The sequence below is a fragment of the Danio rerio genome, chromosome 2 (assembly GCF_052040795.2).
Source record: "Danio rerio strain M-AB ecotype USA chromosome 2, GRCz13ab, whole genome shotgun sequence".
NCBI classification, from domain to species: domain Eukaryota; kingdom Metazoa; phylum Chordata; class Actinopteri; order Cypriniformes; family Danionidae; genus Danio; species Danio rerio.
The window spans coordinates 41,327,390-41,345,200 of NC_141022.1; the positions used below are offsets into that span (position 1 = coordinate 41,327,390).

A 17,811-nucleotide genomic window follows, 5' to 3' on the forward strand; every position below is an offset into this window, starting at 1 on the left:
AATAAAAATGTATGTAATGTATGTCACTTTGCCTGATGTCTTTAACTTATAATGTAGTTTCTCCTCTTTCTGGTGTTCAGACTCTACAGGGTCATGAGAGTTCAGTGCGGAGTCTGTCGTTCTCCCACAGCTCCTCCATACTATGCTCCGGCTGTCTGTCTGGAGAAGTGCGCCTTTGGTCAGTTGCAGCCGCTGCTTGTGTGGGCAGTTTTCATGCTCACCGCGGCTCCACGCAGTCCCTAAACTTCCTGCAGGGGGGAAACTTTTTACTGAGTGCTGGGCAGGACAGTGTGGTGAGGAGTATGATCTTACGGTCTTTATTTTTAGTCAGATTCTACTATAGGTATACACTCAAACGGCCATCCTGAAGATGTGATTAAGTTTGTTTTTCTTCTCTAGGTAAATGTATGGTCTGCTGGTCTTGGGCGATCTGTTGCTGTACTGGGGGAAGAAAGGGTACTTTGTTTTTACATACGAGTCGCTGCTTCTATGTAATACTGTATAATCTCTATGAATATAATTAAGCAGCAATACATTCTGCAATTTATAAACCTGAGTTAACTTGACGCAAAAACTGCCAATAATAATTTCTGCTCCAACTTAATGTCCAACAAATAGGAGTAAGTGGGGAGGTATTTGGTGGCTTGTTTAATTTTTTAATTCGATACCATATTTTGATAGAGTTATTAGGAATGAAATTACTTTTACGAATCTCTTTGTTAAGGAGAGATGCTAAAAAGACTAAAGCAGAAAGAGAAGAATGGAAAGCACTTTGTTCTATCGCTAACCAAGCGAGAGGGTCTGCTCTAATGACAAAGAACTTCTTTTATACTAAATGTTTAAAAGTTTCACATTATTTGAAATTCAAATAATCAAGTTTTGAATTATCCTGTACAAGTTGCTCTCGTGTGTTTCATTTTTGCTAAATCAAAGCTTACGCCTTCCACAAACATCAGCATCATTGTTTTACCAAGTTGCAAGCACTAGTATTTCCATTTAAAGTATGTTTTATTATTAAGGATGAAATTAATGAATCATTATTTAATGACATTGCAGCAGCAAAAGCCCACCAGACGTGGAAATGAAGATGAATCTGCTGCGCTGTGTGTGGCTGTGTCCAATGGCTGTGCAGCTGTGGGTTACCATGGTGATGGTATCAAAATGTTCAATTTAAACTCAGGTGCATAAACATTTACAAACATATTGCTTTAAGTAATACTTAAGGATCATGCTCTCAAAAGCAGCAACATAATAATAACAAATGAGTCCACTGTGATGTCCACTGTCCAACAGTGATGGACAGTGTTGTGTGTAAGCTGAACTGATGCTGAAGTGTTTTTGTGCTGCAGGAGAGAAGGTGTGGGCCAATGAGGGGCTACAGGTGTCTGTGCTCTGCCTCATGTGGATGGATGAAGGAGGATCAGAGCTGCTGCTCTCTGGAGGCATGGACCACCGGCTCAGGATCTGGGAAAGGCGAGGAGAAAGCCTTGTACTTGGAGCATCTTTTGGGGTGCAGAAGGGAGCTATTCTCGCCCTGGCGCAAAACTCCTCTTATGTGGCATCTGCGTCTGGTGAGTGGACAGAAAACTTGTTAAATTTTACATTCTGCATTATCAGGAATCCAAGTCATGAACGGAAACATAACTTATACTTATATATACTTATTTGAGCAAGTCAAGCAGATTTCAGTTTCACTTTAACTATTTTTTATATATGTCAAGCTTATATTTAATGCTATTATATTTTATTATTCTTAGATATTACATGCCTTTAATGTTCTGAATACCATTCAGTTTAAAGGATTTACTGTTAAGGGAGAAAATGGGCCAGTATAAGATTCTGACGGTATGATAACTTAGGATAAAAATTTCACGGTTTCATGATGTCACTGCTCTATAATATATTATTTTTAAATGTCTGGGTAAAAACAGGGCTATCGGCAGGTTTAATCACATCAAATTAAAGAATTCTTAAGACCTTCTTTAGACAATTATGAATGAAATTTCAGACTTTCACATGGCAAAAAGCTAATAATTTTCAGTAATATCCAGTGGATTTTTTTTACTTGCCCCATTATAATTAAAAGTTGGTTTTACAGATTGGGCTTAAACTTAGTTTTTGAAATTTTGAGACATTTTAAGACTTTTTAAAACCTTGCGGACACCCTGATAAAACAAAAAAAGTTTTTTTACCTTAGGAACGGTATCACAGAACATTTTGGCAGTTTTAAAACCTTGACTTTTTAAACCAATATTTACCTTGAAAACGGTTATCGTCCCATGTCTAGTACTCATATCAACTTTAGTTTTTTTTTTTTTTGTTTAGATTATCTATACTGTCATCAAACTGATTTTGGTGACTGCTTAAAAATCCTAAAAGTTTATTAACACCATATATTATATTGAATCTCAGAATGAAAAGCTGCATTCATATTGAAAACTGTGTTGGATTGATTTTTTTTTTTTTTTTTAGCCATTTTTCAAAGAGTTGATTTTAGGTAGAGGTTTTGTTTTACTTTTATTACTTTTATTTGGCTTTGTGTTTTGTTTTATTATGTTAATATTATATTCTATATTATATTCTATTTATTCAGAAATACATATTTTTATTTATTTAAAAACATAATTTTGTTTTTAGACAATTTCACCATTGCTCTGTGGCTGAAAAGTGACTTGACGTCTAAGACTTGGACTGATCTTGCTGCGCCGTTTATTCTGAGAGGTCACAATGGTGGAGTCACATGCCTTTCCTTCAGCCCTAATGGCAAACAGTTGCTGTCAGGAGGGAAAGATCAGGTACTTCAGCTTTACTCCATTTGTTACTGAAAGAAAACAAAAAAATGCCTTCAAACCCAAACCCAGTTTTAACCCAGTGTCTTCCAACAGGCTTTGATGATATGGAAGGTAGACTCCTCTTCTCCTGCTCTTTCCCAGACCATTTCCCCCTGCCATGGAGACTGGATTACAGGATGTGCCTGGACTTCATCTGCTGTGGTGAGGAAACCAATGAAAAGTGCAGTAAGTGCATTTAACCAACACCTGACTGTGTTTCTGTAACTGAATCTCAATCCTCTCTCACCTTAGCTCAGCTGCTCCAGTGACTGTAAACTGCGGATCTGGGATATCCAGACTGGAAATTTACTGAGAGAGATCCTGACTAGTTCATCTTTGAGCACACTGTGCTGCTGGGTACGCATTGGGCACCTTAAAGCAGGATCAAAATGGAAGACATTTTATAAAGACTAACAAAAAGTGGAACCTGTTATGATATTTATGTACTTTTTTGATATCTATAGGAGGATCATGTAATGGCAGGCTCTGCAGATGGACGGCTGATGGTTTGGAAATGGGAATCGGGTGTAGAAGTCACTAGTATTCAGGCCCACAAGTCACGTCTCCATCACTGCTCTGTAGTTTCTCAGTCAGGTACAGTGACTAAAGGCGGTGTACTTTTTTTTTCACGTTTCATCCCATCTCGTAGACATTTATGTCTGGAAAAAAATGTCAAAGTATACAGTACCAAACCAATGATTAATGAACAAGAGTTTGACAAATTTATAGTTCCACCCGGTGGACTTGTACTGTTTTAGCATTAGGCCTTAATAAATGAATTGAATTTATTTACTGCACTTACTTTACTTACTTTACTTTACTGCCTTACTGCATTTAAACAGCTGCTTAGTATCGAGATTATTTATTTAGTTTACATAGAAAAACTATTTATAAGGAAAACAATTCTTTTGCATACAGATTTTGGAGATCATGTTAAAGCAGAAGACTTACTGGTAGCTTCAGCATCAGAAGATGGAACTGTTAAACTCTGGCACCCACTGCAGGTAACCAACTCTTACTTTTGTAAATGTGTGTTTTTTTAATCAAAAGATTAAATATTTTATTTAAATAAATTGCAAATCCGGGCGACACAGTGGCGCAGTAGGTAGTGCGTAAGGTAAATGGACTAAGCCAAAAAGAAAATGAATGAAAGAATAAAATTGCTAATCCAATACATTTGGTAGTTTTTAGATTCATTTTATGAATGCATAATATATCAGTATTGTGTTGATCATTATTTGATGATTGAAAATCCAACATTAACTAATTAAATATATTAGCATACATTTATACTTACAGTGCTCAGCATAAATGGGTACACCCCGTTTGAACAATTTTGCATTTAAACAAAACAGATTTATTAAACAGATATATTTATTAAAATAATATTTTTAGTCACAAAAAATCTTAAAAAATGGACAGATAATACAATTAAATTTAAGCAAATTACTGCAAAAAAATACAAACGAAAATATTTTAACAAAATTGTATATATATTTTTGTTTCTTATTATTTTGGCTATTTTTGAAAATGTTATTTAATATTTTTCTATAACATATAAATTTGGCCTACTAATTTTAACCATTATTGTAAACTATTTTGTTAGATGAGCTCCAGATTTGGCTTCAGTACTGACTAAACTAAAGTATATGCACAAATACAATATTGTAAAGCATACTATAGAAAATATTAATTTAAATAAGAGATTTGTGGGGGGTGTGCTTGTATATGGTGAGCACTGTATGTTAAAGTATGAATATCAGTATGGATTTCTGACACTGCTGATGTCTTTCCTGTAGCAAAAAATGTCTAATGTGCAATGTGTCATAATGCACCAAAGAAATCCTTCATGGCCAGTAGCACACATCTGAAGGCTTCAATATATTTAGCCAACAATGATATTATATGACATAAAAAAGCTTTTTTTTTTTTGGCCAATACTGATATTTTTTTTTTGCCTAGATTTAGGCTCCATCCAAACAGAAGAATGTTACTGTGTTCAAAATTGTATGGCATTTTATCCATATGGAACCAGTATTTGAGGAGAATGAAATAGTTTGTTTTTTTGGTTCTGTCCAGTCATTAAAAGATCAGTAAAGTTAATCTTAAAAAAAAAAAAAACAAGTTTAATAATCATTTTATGTAAAATATGTGTTTTGCTAATAAAAAGCATGTTAGTTTTCAAAATGGCTATCGATTTTTATACTGTACATATGTAGTGATAGCTTTTATCACTTTTAGAATGTAAAATGTTGTATTTTCAATTTATTTTGAATATCAGCTGTTTGTTCTATGAAAGTAATGCTCAATCTATCTTTATCAGACAAGTCTTATTTATTTGTGCTCCCTGATTTACTCTAAAATTGTTTTCGCAGGTACATCATCATAATACTCTGCATGGTCATGATGCTGAGATCCAAGCTTTAGTTTGCAAAGGGACTGAAATCCCAGAGTTCCTCACCGTGTCTGTGGATCGATCCCTCAGATTGTGGAGTGTCACCTCCGAAATGGGTAAAACACAATGATACAACACTAAACTAAACCGTCAAAATACTTTAATGAACTAGTCTATCAAAATATAGCATTTGATTGGTAGTAATGACTTTCTGATATTAAATCATCCTCAGAAACTCCTCACTGGCAGAAGGGTGGTGTCAGAGCTTTGTGTTTCCTGGGTACTGATGACCTCATGGTGTGTGGTTATGAGACTGGCAGACTGGAAATATGGCATAAGAACTCAATGGTTTTCTGGAAGAAGGTTGGAAATTGACTTATTTGTCAAATTGTGTGAATTGTTCTTCACCCTCTTTTTCTTGGAAATGTGTGACTGACGGCTCTGTGTGTGTTTCATTAAGGTCAGTGATGCCAGCATATCTTCATTTGCTGTCATGCCGAATGATGAGTTGGCTGTGGGTTGCAGCGACCACTCTGTTTGTGTATGGAAATTGGAGCGGGATGCTAAGAATTGCATTGTGGGGTACTGACTTTCAACCCTCTTCATTGTCATATTTTACTTCATGTTTTTTCCTCCAGTAGAAATATGCAATTTTAAACAAAGGACATGTCATTCATGTTATTTTTATGTTGTAATCAAAATTAATAGAGGTAAAAGCATTGAGAAAACACTGATTATAACATTGTACATTTTTGTTTGGCCTTTTGCTTATTTCATAATTATATTTGCTGTGATCTTGGATTAGATAACTTAAAGCAAAATGTTATAATCGGAAAATGTATAATAATGCTAATTATTGCATTTATTAAAATGTTATTATCTTTAATTAATATAAATAAATGTAATTTTTATTCAATCTCAAAATAATATATTTTTTTAGTAATTATAATCTTTTTAATCACTGATAAAAGGGAGATATTTTAGGTACCATACTGGTCTTATTCTGCAATGTTGAAGTGCACTCGTTTTTGGGTTTGTTTTAGAACGTCCGATTCAGCTGCCTATGGAAGAAATGACTAGGAATAATAAACGACAGAATACGGTCAAACTACTTGCTCTACACAGTGTGTTTATGAATAATGACCTAAAATGTTTAATAATGTACTAAGAAAATATCAGTTTTCTACATGAAGCAGAGTAGCAAGCTGTTTTTACATCTAAAAATCAATGTAAGTGAAGGAGACCGAAAGTCTCAAACCAAAAAGATTCTAATGGATTTGCCCGCTTGGACGAGATGAATAAGGTCAGTGTTGGATTGATACAAAAAGTTAAATTGTTTTCTGGTATCTACATAATAAGTAAAACCTTTAAAAAGTTAAAACTTTTTTTCCAGAAATGGTTTTATATGCCAATTATTTCCCTAGAAAATACCCCCAGAATCAGAAGCTCAGCCATATTTTGAATGATCATTTATATAGTTTAGCTGGCAGTGGCAGAGTTTCACATTATTGAGGCAAACTGTATGTTTTTCCATGTACTGAACTCTTAATATACACCTATGCCTAGGTGTATGCAGACTGTGATTATATGCCACCTTTAAAATACATATATTTATTTAAAAAACAAAAAACAATCATTTTAATTTAGAAAATTATGTTTTATATAGTTGTGTAAATTGCTTCCTTGTCCTCAAATGTAAGTCGCTTTGGATAAAAGCGTCTGCTAAATGACTAAATGTAAATGTAATTGTGTAAAACAAGTGCATAATTGAAAAAATAATAGCTATTTTTTGATATCTGACATTTATTGTAGGAACTAAAACTGACACTTGCTGATAGCAGTATATAAATAATTTATGTCCATTTCTGTTTTTTTCATCCAGGCTTGATAAAGTGTCTTCATACAAATTGGACTCTCCAGCAAGCTTTTTGCTCTACTGTTCGGGTTTGTTTGGAGCATGTATGAGTGGACAAATCCTTGATGTGTTCTCCACTGCCTCACAAACCAAACAGTATTTTAGGTAAATAAACTCCACTTTTTATATATACATGTTTAGTGTTTTGTACAGTAATCTACAGTATTTTAGAGTACTTTTGTTTTGTTTTAGCTGGACAGATAAGGTGCGTCCTATGGGTCTAATGGTGAATGACAGCAAGAGCTTTTGGCTGTTGGGGCAGAAACAGAGCCAGCTGTACATTGGTCTTGTTGTAAGTTTATCATCCATATGTATCATGTGATCTTAAAGGCATTGTTTACACAAGCTTTGCTATTAACTTACTCTCAGACAAACCAACCTTTTTTTAATCAGTAGAACATTAAAGAAGATTTTTAGCTGAAATTGTTAGAGATGCAACAAGGGCTGAAATCGGCTAATTAATTGCATGTGTAAATTTCTAGGTGAGTATCCAGCAGGTCCATATTATAAAAGGCAGTGCAGGCAATAACGTCAGAGAGAAACTAACCGCTACATCATAACATGTCATGCTGGTGGAAGTTTTTCTGAATGTGTAAAAACGACACTATGATGATTATCTTACATCCTCTTACACATAGCTTCATTCAAGCAGATCCCATACATTCTTTTAAGCTCTTTTTAAAATGTTTGCTGTGTGAGTAAACAATTCAGCTTTACATATCAACTAAAAATCCTTTCTCATGGTGAAGGAAATATTTAAGTTGTCAGCAAGTGCTTTACCAGAACTAGATTTAAAAAAATCTGAAAATATTAGAAAATACGTGTCTATATAATAATAGTATTAAACTATACATACAAATATTCATCAAAACATTTTTCATAAGTATATGATTATAGAGTAGCACGGTATCGTTATACTATGGCTCCAAAATACTGGCGGTGGCACTGTAGTTCATAAACAATACATGTGGTATCGACATTAACGGTCTGTCTACATTACGAAATGTTGCATGTGGAAAAGTCACTAAAATGCTCACACGTTTGTGCAACAATAAATCTTTTTTTTTTTTAATAGTGTGAAGCCCTTTAAGGTTACAAAATTGTTTCGAATTCACGCCTTTTATGGTAGCTTATTGCATGTTTTCTGACATTTCAGTTCGAACGCTCATCTGAGTCAGTTCATTTCTGTTCCTGTCAATATGATTTATTAGCTACAACAACCGTGACAATCTCTTAAAAAGAGCGACTCAAAGTGAAAATTCTTATACCTGATTAGCCTAAAAAAAGAGAGGAAAAACCCAAAAGAGCTACAGGAAACATTGAAACTATTTTTGACCTCTCCATATAGCCTAATTTTGTTTAAAAACACTTTTTTTGTAAAGAATTTTGTTTGGTATAATTTGTATCTTTATTTTAATGTATTTTTTGCTGGTCAGTTAACTACAAAATAGTTTAGATGAAGGGATGTGCAAATCCTTTATTTTTCTTGTCGGCTTAGTCCCTTTATTAATCTGGGGTCGCAACAGCGGTTTGAACCGCCACACACCATCTCTGAGAAACATCCACACATACACACATTCACACTCATACACTACGGACAATTTAGCCTACTCAATTCACCTGAACTGCATGTCTTTGGACTGTGGGGGAAACCGGAGCACCTGGAAGAAACCCACGTGAAGGCAGGGAGAACATGCAAACTCCACACAGAAACACCAACTGAGCCGAGGATCGAACCAGCAACCTTCTTGCTGTGAGGCGAACGTGCTACCCACTGCTCCACTGAGTCGCCCATGTGCAAATTCCTTTTTTAATAATAAGGGAATTATGAATTCATTTCAATCAAGCCTATTATAACATATAAAATATAGTTTTTCAGATATTTTTCTTTATTTCATAGATTTGAGTTTGGAATTACAGTATTGTAATGCTACTTGGTATCACGATACCTCAGCTGGTATAGTATCGTGACATGAATTAATGGTATCGCGACAGCCCTATATGCTTCTAATATTCTAATATTTGTGAAATAAGAAAAAAGTTTGGTTAATGTAGTAGTTTGGAGTAACTTCGGCAGATCATTCATTCATTCATTTTCTTGTCGGCTTAGTCCCTTTATTAATCCGGGGTCGCCACAGCGGAATGAACCGCCAACTTATCCAGCAAGTTTTTAGGCAGCGGATCCCCTTCCAGCCACAACCCATCTCTGGGAAACATCCACACACACATTCACACACACACTCATACACTACGGACAATTTAGCCTACCCAATTCACCTGTACTGCATGTCTTTGGACTGTGGGGTAAACCGGAGCACCCGGAGGAAACCCACGCGAAGGCAGGGAGAACATGCAAACTCCATACAGAAACGCCAACTGAGACGAGGTTCGAACCAGCGACCCAGCGACCTTCTTGCTGTGAGGCGACAGCACTACCTACTGCGCCACTGCCTCGCCTTCGGCAGGTCAAACTTACCAAAATGTTTTAATCGGAGAAGATAATCAGTGCATCTATAGAAATCACGGTCCTTGATAATTTATATAATACAAGTCAAAGGCTACAAATAATGAGAGTTAAAAAACATATAATATAATGCAAATTTAATGTAATACATGTGGTTTATTTGCGTCTTCTCTGAAGTGCTTGTTCACTAATGTGACCCAAGAACTATTTCTGCAGTTCAGTTACTGGTGGAGTAACTGAAGCACTAAATGAGAGGGCAAATCTGGCATCGTAGATCATTAATTTTACACCATTATATTGGCTCATGTGGAGTTAGATTGACATGTGGGTATCTCAAATGATGCAGTCTGACTTGGTGAACCAGTTAATTTGGTTGTCTAAAATGCACTTATTTAAAGAAATGATTCATTCACAAGCCAGAAAGTCTATAACTTCCTTTGCTTATGATTTCTCAATGGTAGTGCAATAAATAATTTTTACCCTGTCAAAAACAACTCAGTTAACAGTTCAGAGTGCATGTCTATGACAATCTGCTGCTTACACCGCCCCTCTCTGAAGCTATATCACAAATGGCTGGTACTGATCCATTTTTGGGGTATCAAAACAGCACACCACACACACAGTGCTTAGCCAAGCCTATAATTGATATGATGGCATATCTGAAGTAGTTTTATCATTATACTAAAAATATCAAAAAAAAGTTTTGCACACACAAGCAAGTTTTTGCCCACTCTTTCTGGAACATAAGTAATTTCGCTTTTGTTTCTACCAAAGCTTCAGGGCACCTACTGTATGAGCCTCTACATCCAAATACAAAGCAGGCCGCATGCGGGATCACTTTGTTGTTCAAATGTACAAAAATGAAAGGCACATCTTTAACTGTCTTACTGTCAAAAATGGGTGGGAAGATGTCAGAGCTCATATTTTGCTTGGAAGGTACATTGAAAGAACTAGCTAGCTTTGTCACAACCTGCATGAAATTCAGTCAGGTCAAAAGATTGCACATAAGCCATGGCTTCATGTTTTCATTGTCAAATTTTCTGAGCTGGTAGATAGAACAAAAGCAACAAAATTTTTAAATATTCATCTAATGACATTTTTTTTAAAGTGTAATTTTTCATATTTGTGTGAGCGTTTCCTTTAACAATCGTAATGATCTCAAACTGCCTGTTTTTCAGCTTTCAATGGGTCCAAGCAGCTCTTATAGCCTGAATGTTTGTGAAGATGCGGTGGGTAGAAAACTGGAAGACTTAGAAGTAGATGAACAGGAGGAGGAGCAACAAGAGGAGGAGAAGCAACAGGAGGAGGAAGAGAAGGAGGAGGAGGAAGAGGAGGATGACCAACAGGTAGGGCAAAAGCAGCAGGAGGATGAGGAGCAACAGCAGGAAGAGGAGGAAGAGCAACAGGAAGAGAAAAAGCAGGAGGAGGAAGAGAAACAACAGGAGGAGGAAGAGCAACAAGAAGAGAAACAGCAGAAGGAGAAATTGAGTGAGGATGAGATTAAGCAGCGGAGAGAGAATCGAATTGAAAAACAGAGGGCAGCGCAGATCAGCTACTGGATCACAGCTGCAGCAGTGCAGAATGGTACACCAGCTCTTACACTCATATACTGCAGTAAAAATCTTACTTTCAGCATTCCTTCAGGCCTGCAATATATGAAAAGAGTAGAGCCACATGAACCTGGATAACCTGCGTAAAAATATTATGGGAAACTTTTATTTATATATTTTTACCTCAGCTTGAGTGAAAGATTTACATCCCGTTTACACTAATACGTTTTACTTATTGCGTTTTTAAACGCTTAAGTTTTGCTACGGTTATGCCTTCCGTCCACACTACCCTGGAGGTTTCCAGACCTAAAAATGAAGGGTTTTGGAAATGCTGAAGAGGCTGATTAAGGACACAAAGTTCAGACTTGCATTCAGGCTTTCCTTGTAGGTTTAAACTCCCATGGACACGTCAGGTAAATTTTCAAAGGGAACAGTTTAGGCTACTTTATACCCTCATTCACATCACGCTGCAGACTCACTATTTTAACAATAAAATGAAAACATGATGTAAAGAACTGCCTATTTTTATTTTAATAATAACAACTTAACAAGACACCAAAAAATTTAAGGCATCTTGTAGCTACATATTTATATGAGCGTCATCTTCACTGTATGCAAATTTATAACAAAACGGAGCCTATAACATTACAGCCTTCTTTCATTTTCATTGAAAAATACGAAACATACCCTGTCTCTGTTTGTGGAATATCAGTTTTAATAATCAATAATGGCCATTATAAAAAAGTATAACGTACAATAAGTTTATACATTATAGGAAATAAAGGCAAGCAATCAGTCAAATGTGCAGAATCAGTGTACGTGATTACGTTAATTAGTAATTAATAAATTAATATATGAACTTATCTTTGCGCTCAGCCAAAACACGTTAACTGAGATCAAGTAAGAGATTCAAAAGACCAAAAAGTTTAAGTAGAGACCAAATGAATTAAACATCACATTTAAGAGCTATAGGGAGATGAGATCCAGCGGTATATCCTTAATGAACTGTTCGTCATGTGCTGCTCTTACCTGGGAAGTTGTGCTTAAAGCACCCACTAACTGCCTGGGCATACGCTGCAGTGCATGACAAAGTGTGTGTGTGGTCACGTGATATGCGTTTTCAGTGATATAGTGTGGACGGAGATCTTTTCAGAAACTTTGGTTGAAATGCCAGTGTTGTAACGTGGGTCATTTTCATTCTAAAACACAGTTTTTAAACTAAAACGTATTAGTGTAAACGGGGCCTCAGTGACTTTCTTCTGATTCTTTACTTGTTTCTAGGCTATTGAAGTAATCAGGGTTTTTTAATGAATCTTTGAATGAACAATTCAATGACACATTTTAACAGCCACTTGTTTGAATAACTGTATTTTTGCTAGAAACCTCATTTAAAGCTTAATTTAGTTTTAAAAGGTGAGTCATTCTAATTTGGTCACTACTTGGGATGCACCAATATGGAAACTCTTTATATTGAGAAGTCGATAACTTATTTAATAGGCCAAGCTTCTTTAGTGGATTTAAAGTAATTGTTTAGTATGTTTAATATTTTCTTTAAATAATGGTTTACTAAACAAACTACAAGGATCAAAATCTTTCATCAAAGTTACTATTTAGCAACAACTATTCTTGCTTTAGGACAGTTTTGATCAAAATATTGATAGACTTCAAATGTTGACTACTGTATATCTGTGTTGAAATATGTTTGTTAATTATGATCCAACTGGCAGAGTTATGGCAGATTATGCTTTTAGATGCAAAAGATGTCAGCAAAATTATTTAGTCAGAATGATGGTGCTCTCATTCTTATGCATTCCATCTGTTTTATGCACATGCATGTACTGGCACTTGTTCATGAAGCCTGGAAAGTTAAACATAGACTCACTTGGTGCCAAAATAAGGAAATCCCATGTGTTTTGGTGTATTAAATTTGTGTAAAGCATATCTTGGACATTGTGACTTTTCTTCAGCTTTAAGATGATACGACCTGTTCTTGTATTATAACTGAGACATTTGAGGCAGTTCAGAAACTGTACCTGCAGTTAAAACAAATAAGAGTTGACTTTTTCAATTATTTGTAAGCAGTGCGTTATGCACAAAAGGAAGTTTAAAATATAGTCATATAACCCATTCAATGCTATCAGATGTTAAGACTAAACATCAACCTATCCACTTGTTAAGCTGTCATGTATAAAATACTGTTTCCAGGTACTTCCAGTTCTTAGCTACTCATTTGAATTGAGAAAATATTTGTTTATGACCACTCTTTAGTCATATCATACATTAAAGTCTATTTTATATAAAATCATGGTGTGCACAACAGTCTCTGGACTTGCTGCATCACAGACACCAATATTTTAACAACTTATAAAAAATTAATCACTTCCTGGCATGTATATGTATAATGCAATCGTGATTTTCAAAGCATTACAGCACTTTGTAAACGTTTATTATTACCATATGATGAGCCTGCCCATACAGTTTGGTATGGCGCTTGGACCCTGAAGCCACTTTGCGTGATGTCACACTTAACAAGCGGATAGACCTCTAGTGGTCATCGTGTGAATCCTTTACAAAGTGAGATTTGGTAGTTTTTGAATTATCTATATCTTTTTTTCCTTCAGACTTCTTTGTGTGCGGGGATTTTAAAGGAAACATATGGTTCAATCAATCTCCAAATATGACTACCTGGACTCAGAGAAGACCTGCAAGTTTTCAATCGCTTTCCTCGTAGATATAATAATCATAATAACAATAATCAAATGTCATGTAAGTTGCTGACTTTGTGGTTGTTGACTGGTCCCTAGGCGCACACAGATAAAGTGAGTGTACTGCGGCTAACAGAGACCCTCATCATCTCAGCATCTCATGACAGAACCGTCAAACTGTGGGACAGACGCTCTAAGAAACAGGTATTTTTCATCTTGCTGTTACTCAAAGCGCATATACGAGTCTATATTCCATTTCCTCACTGTTTGTTTCCCACCTTCTCTATGTTTTACAGGTTGGCATGTTTGTGTGTGGAGCTCCTGTCAGGGTGCTGGAGGTTAATCCACACGACCCCAGGGAGTTTGTTTGTGGCGATACACAGGGTCAGCTGTACTTTCTGTCCTGGAAAGGCTGATTTTCTCAAAGTCCGTTCTCACTCACAGTCTGTTTTATTAGTTGTAATTTAAAGAGGCATTCTCATTTTTATTAAAAGGATCAGTTCACATTCAGGGTGAAAATTCTGTCATTAAATCATCCTCTACTAGTTCCAAACCTGTATGAGTTTCTTTCTTTTGTTGAACACTGAAAAAATAATAGCTGAACAGTTGAGGATCACCATTTTTTGCAGAAGCAGAAATGCCTATGGAAGTCAATGGTAACCAATCATCATGGAAGTGAACTAGTCTTTTAAATTGACATTAATATAACGTTCTGCACTAAAGACACTATTTCCTTAAACTAAGCCAAGATATGAAGAATGTTTGCGTTGATTTTATTATATGAATATAATAACAGTTCATCTTTTTTGAGAATTACACATGCTTTATGTATCAGAGATTTTGTGGTGAATAAAAACCTCTGCAAGATCACAAGGCAAAAAGCAGATGTCCACTGAACGTGCTGTGATGGTGTTCTCCATTGTCGAAAATCCATTGTCCAGGATAGAGATTGACTTTCATTTTATCCCCTTCATCTAGCAGCAGAGAGACTCCGTTTGAAGAGCTGATGAAACCATCTGCTTGATGTCCATGTGTAGAAACAATATGCTGGTCATTTTTAAACAGGCCAGCGGTAACGGCTCTCTCGTGATTTCCAATAGCCTTTGAGAAAACCGTGAACACATAGACTCCCTTTACAGGTGCTGTAAAAATTCCTGTATCCAACAAAGGGTAAAATGATTAATGATAATTAAATGAAAGTTTCATAAAAAAAATTACAGAGGAATATAAGTTTTAATTTACCTGTGTTTGGATCATAGTTACTTCCAAAATTGAGGAAGACGTGTTTGTAAATGAGTGTGTGTAACCCGTTATAAAAAGGTCCGACGCTTTGTGGTCCAAAAGTAGTCAACAGAGAGGCTGAGAAAGCAACTTTAGGAACTTAAAAACAAAAAAAAGATTAGAGTCAGTAAGAGGTTTTCAAAAGTTTCTCAAAGAAGTCTCTTTACATTCATTTTACATTACTTCAATTCTAGGCAAGACCAGTTTATTTATATAGCACATTTAATACACATTAGTAATTCAAAGTGCTTTACACAAACAAGAATAAGAAACAAGTAGCAAAAACAAGTTCAAGAGTTCACACTTAGCTGATGATTGGTAATAAGCTAGTTTGGCATGCTGTCCCGGGAGAGAGCCCTGAACTCATGAGAGCCTCGAGCCCGGGGCTCCCTCCCGTTGCAGGGCGAGAGGGGAGTTTGAGCTCGGGTAGATCTCGAGAACGCCCCCCCCCCCTCCTGCTGCTTGAGGGTTGCTAAGGTGATGCGTAATTGAATCAAATTTGGGGCTAATTTGGTTTAGTCAATTTACTTAAGTGTCATGTTTTTGGGAGTGTGGGAGGAAACCGGAGGACCCGGGGAAAACCCACGCAAGCACGGGGAGAACATGAACTCCACACGAAAATGCTGACCGTTTGTTAGATGCCCGATCCGAAGGCATTTTGCTGTGAGGCCGCAGTGCTAGCCACTGGGCCGCCGTGCTGCCCTGTAGACAAAAGAGGAGGCGAAGGGGTGGAAGGGGGGATTCTTCAAGACGAAGATGACTAAAGGTAAGGTGTTTGGTTATTTATACTTGGTTAGGAATAGTCTGATTGGTGGAACATTAGCTTGACTCAGGGCCAGCCGTGTCAATCATAAGCATGTGATCCTCTCAAAATTAGTTTATGAATAAACTTCACGAATAAAAATGACTGAAAGCAGATTCAAATGTGTTAAAAAAGGAATGAAAAAGTAAAGAAAGATATAATAGTACGATCTGTCAGACGTAACACAAAGCTCATTCAGCAAAGGCACAGCAAACAGATGTGTTTTCAGTCTTGATTTGAATGTGCCTAATGTTGGAGCACATCTGATTATTTCTGGAAGCTCTTTTCAGCGGGGGTGGGGGGAGGGGGGATTTGGAGTAGCTAAAAGCAGATTCACCCTGCTTTGACTGAACTCTTATAATTTCTTATTTACGTGATTTTAATGATCTGATAGGATTTTATTTAGTGAGCATATCTGTAATGTATTGAGGTCCTAGGCCATTTAGTTATTTATAGACAAGTAATAATACATTAAAATCTATTCTCAATGTAACTGGGAGCCAGTTTAAAGACCTGAGGACAGGTATGATGTGTTCTGATTTTCTGGTTCATGTCAGAATCCTGGCTGCAGCGTTTTGGGTGAGCTGTATGTCTAACTGTCTATTTTGGTAAGGCCTGTGAGGAGTCACAGTAATCCATCCTGCTGATGATAAAAGCATAAACCAATTTCTCCAAGTCCTCAGTGGAAACAAAGCATCTTATTCTTGCAATGTGTTTGAGATAATAACATGCTGGTTTAGTTACTGCTTTTACATGAATACTGAAACTCGGATCTGACTCCAGAGTCACACCAAGATTCTTGACCTTAATTTTTGTTGTTTGACAAACAACATAGCATACGCTGCAGTGCATGACAAAATGTGTGTGTGCGGTCATGTGATGTGTGTTTTCAGCACTAAAGAGCAGCTAAATGCAGCTAAAGAGATAGATAGCTTAAAGAGATCACAGTTTACTCACTGTTTACTCATCCTCAACTGGTTCCAAATCTTTTTTTTATTAGACAAACAGAACAAACAGACAACAGAAGGAAAGAAAGAAAGAAAGAAAGAAAGAAAGAAAGAAAGAAAGAAAGAAAGAAAGGTTTGGATCAAGTAAAGCTTGAGTAAATGATCAAGTAATTTTCAGTTTTGTGGGAACTATCAATTTAACATTCGTAACCTAGTGGATATCAGTGATTTCATAGTATTCAGCTAATTGAACTCTATAGTATTAAAGTTATAATGTTTCAGTAATGAAGTGTGGCGTTTAAATAAATATATAAGCAAAATCTGTGTAGTTTGTATAATATACAGATTGTGTCATGTAAAGGATGTTGTATCGTAACATACCTTCCTTCTCTGTTTTTAGTCGCTCCATTTCTGTCTCCATTGATTTGATCCTTTTTTCCAAATCTACTATCTTGTTTATTTCTTCAAGGATGTCTATGTTTGGAGTGAGTACATTTTCTGCCGGAATAGCCCACACATTGAGTAGTACAACTGTTATAAGAATCAACATTTTTATGCTATTAGATACTGCAGTAAAACCGTGTGCTGAATTCTCTTTTATAGTCTTAAAGGCAGAACAACAACTTGCGTAATTGTTTACATTGACTGGTAGACTTTAGACTATAAAAAGTACATTTTGAAGCAATATTTATTTTAAAGATTTAATCCAAAATAAGAAATAACCGTGTCATTTCCCTCTGTATTGTTTTTCTTATTATTGTTTGTCTATGATAAAGCTAAAGTTGTATTTAGATCAGCGACTCTAGAGCACAATCTACATAGAGCCTTGTTACATAAAAAAAAGCTTTTTCCTAAAACAAATGAAAAGTATTTATACAGAAGTTTGCTTGATTTGCAAAAGCTTTATAGAAGAACATACAG

The 17,811-nt window shown here is 35.9% G+C and overlaps 2 protein-coding genes across 3 annotated transcripts in view; one reads left to right on the forward strand and one right to left on the reverse strand.

The window, feature by feature from the left end:
* Positions 1–15,074, forward strand: part of tep1 (telomerase-associated protein 1) — a 48,803-nt gene extending 33,729 nt beyond the window's left edge. The window contains exons 39-56 of one of the 2 annotated variants that reach the window (XM_087241154.1): positions 81–293; positions 400–456; positions 1,057–1,180; positions 1,350–1,571; positions 2,638–2,795; positions 2,886–2,993; positions 3,084–3,188; positions 3,296–3,425; positions 3,750–3,835; positions 5,207–5,342; positions 5,459–5,589; positions 5,687–5,808; positions 7,109–7,246; positions 7,334–7,433; positions 10,784–11,189; positions 13,777–13,859; positions 13,960–14,064; positions 14,157–15,074. In XM_087241154.1, coding sequence (XP_087097280.1) covers positions 81–293; positions 400–456; positions 1,057–1,180; positions 1,350–1,571; positions 2,638–2,795; positions 2,886–2,993; positions 3,084–3,188; positions 3,296–3,425; positions 3,750–3,835; positions 5,207–5,342; positions 5,459–5,589; positions 5,687–5,808; positions 7,109–7,246; positions 7,334–7,433; positions 10,784–11,189; positions 13,777–13,859; positions 13,960–14,064; positions 14,157–14,276 — 2,544 coding nt within the window. In that variant the 3' untranslated portion in view covers positions 14,277–15,074. Of the gene's footprint in view, positions 1–80; positions 294–399; positions 457–1,056; positions 1,181–1,349; positions 1,572–2,637; positions 2,796–2,885; positions 2,994–3,083; positions 3,189–3,295; positions 3,426–3,749; positions 3,836–5,206; positions 5,343–5,458; positions 5,590–5,686; positions 5,809–7,108; positions 7,247–7,333; positions 7,434–10,783; positions 11,190–13,776; positions 13,860–13,959 lie in introns of both variants that reach the window. The other variant, XM_087241153.1, reaches the window with a different exon arrangement.
* LOC103910098 (complement C1q-like protein 3) lies at positions 14,613–17,461 on the reverse strand. Its single transcript, XM_087241188.1, has 3 exons — positions 17,272–17,461; positions 15,103–15,240; positions 14,613–15,014 (listed from the first exon to the last, which is right to left on the reverse strand). Exons 1-3 carry the CDS (start codon positions 17,438–17,440, stop codon positions 14,728–14,730), a joined length of 594 nt encoding a protein of 197 aa, XP_087097314.1. The 5' UTR covers positions 17,441–17,461; the 3' UTR covers positions 14,613–14,727.
* Positions 17,462–17,811: the final 350 nt, after the last annotated feature.

Coding starts and splice junctions, on each gene's coding strand:
- LOC103910098 (XM_087241188.1), bottom strand. CDS start 17,440: ATGTTGATTCTTATAACAGTTGTACTACTCAATGTGTGGGCTATTCCG. Junction 15,241..17,271: donor ACTAAAAACAGAGAAGGAAG/GTATGTTACGAT, acceptor TTTGTTTTTAAG/TTCCTAAAGTTGCTTTCTCA. Junction 15,015..15,102: donor TAACTATGATCCAAACACAG/GTAAATTAAAAC, acceptor TGTTGGATACAG/GAATTTTTACAGCACCTGTA.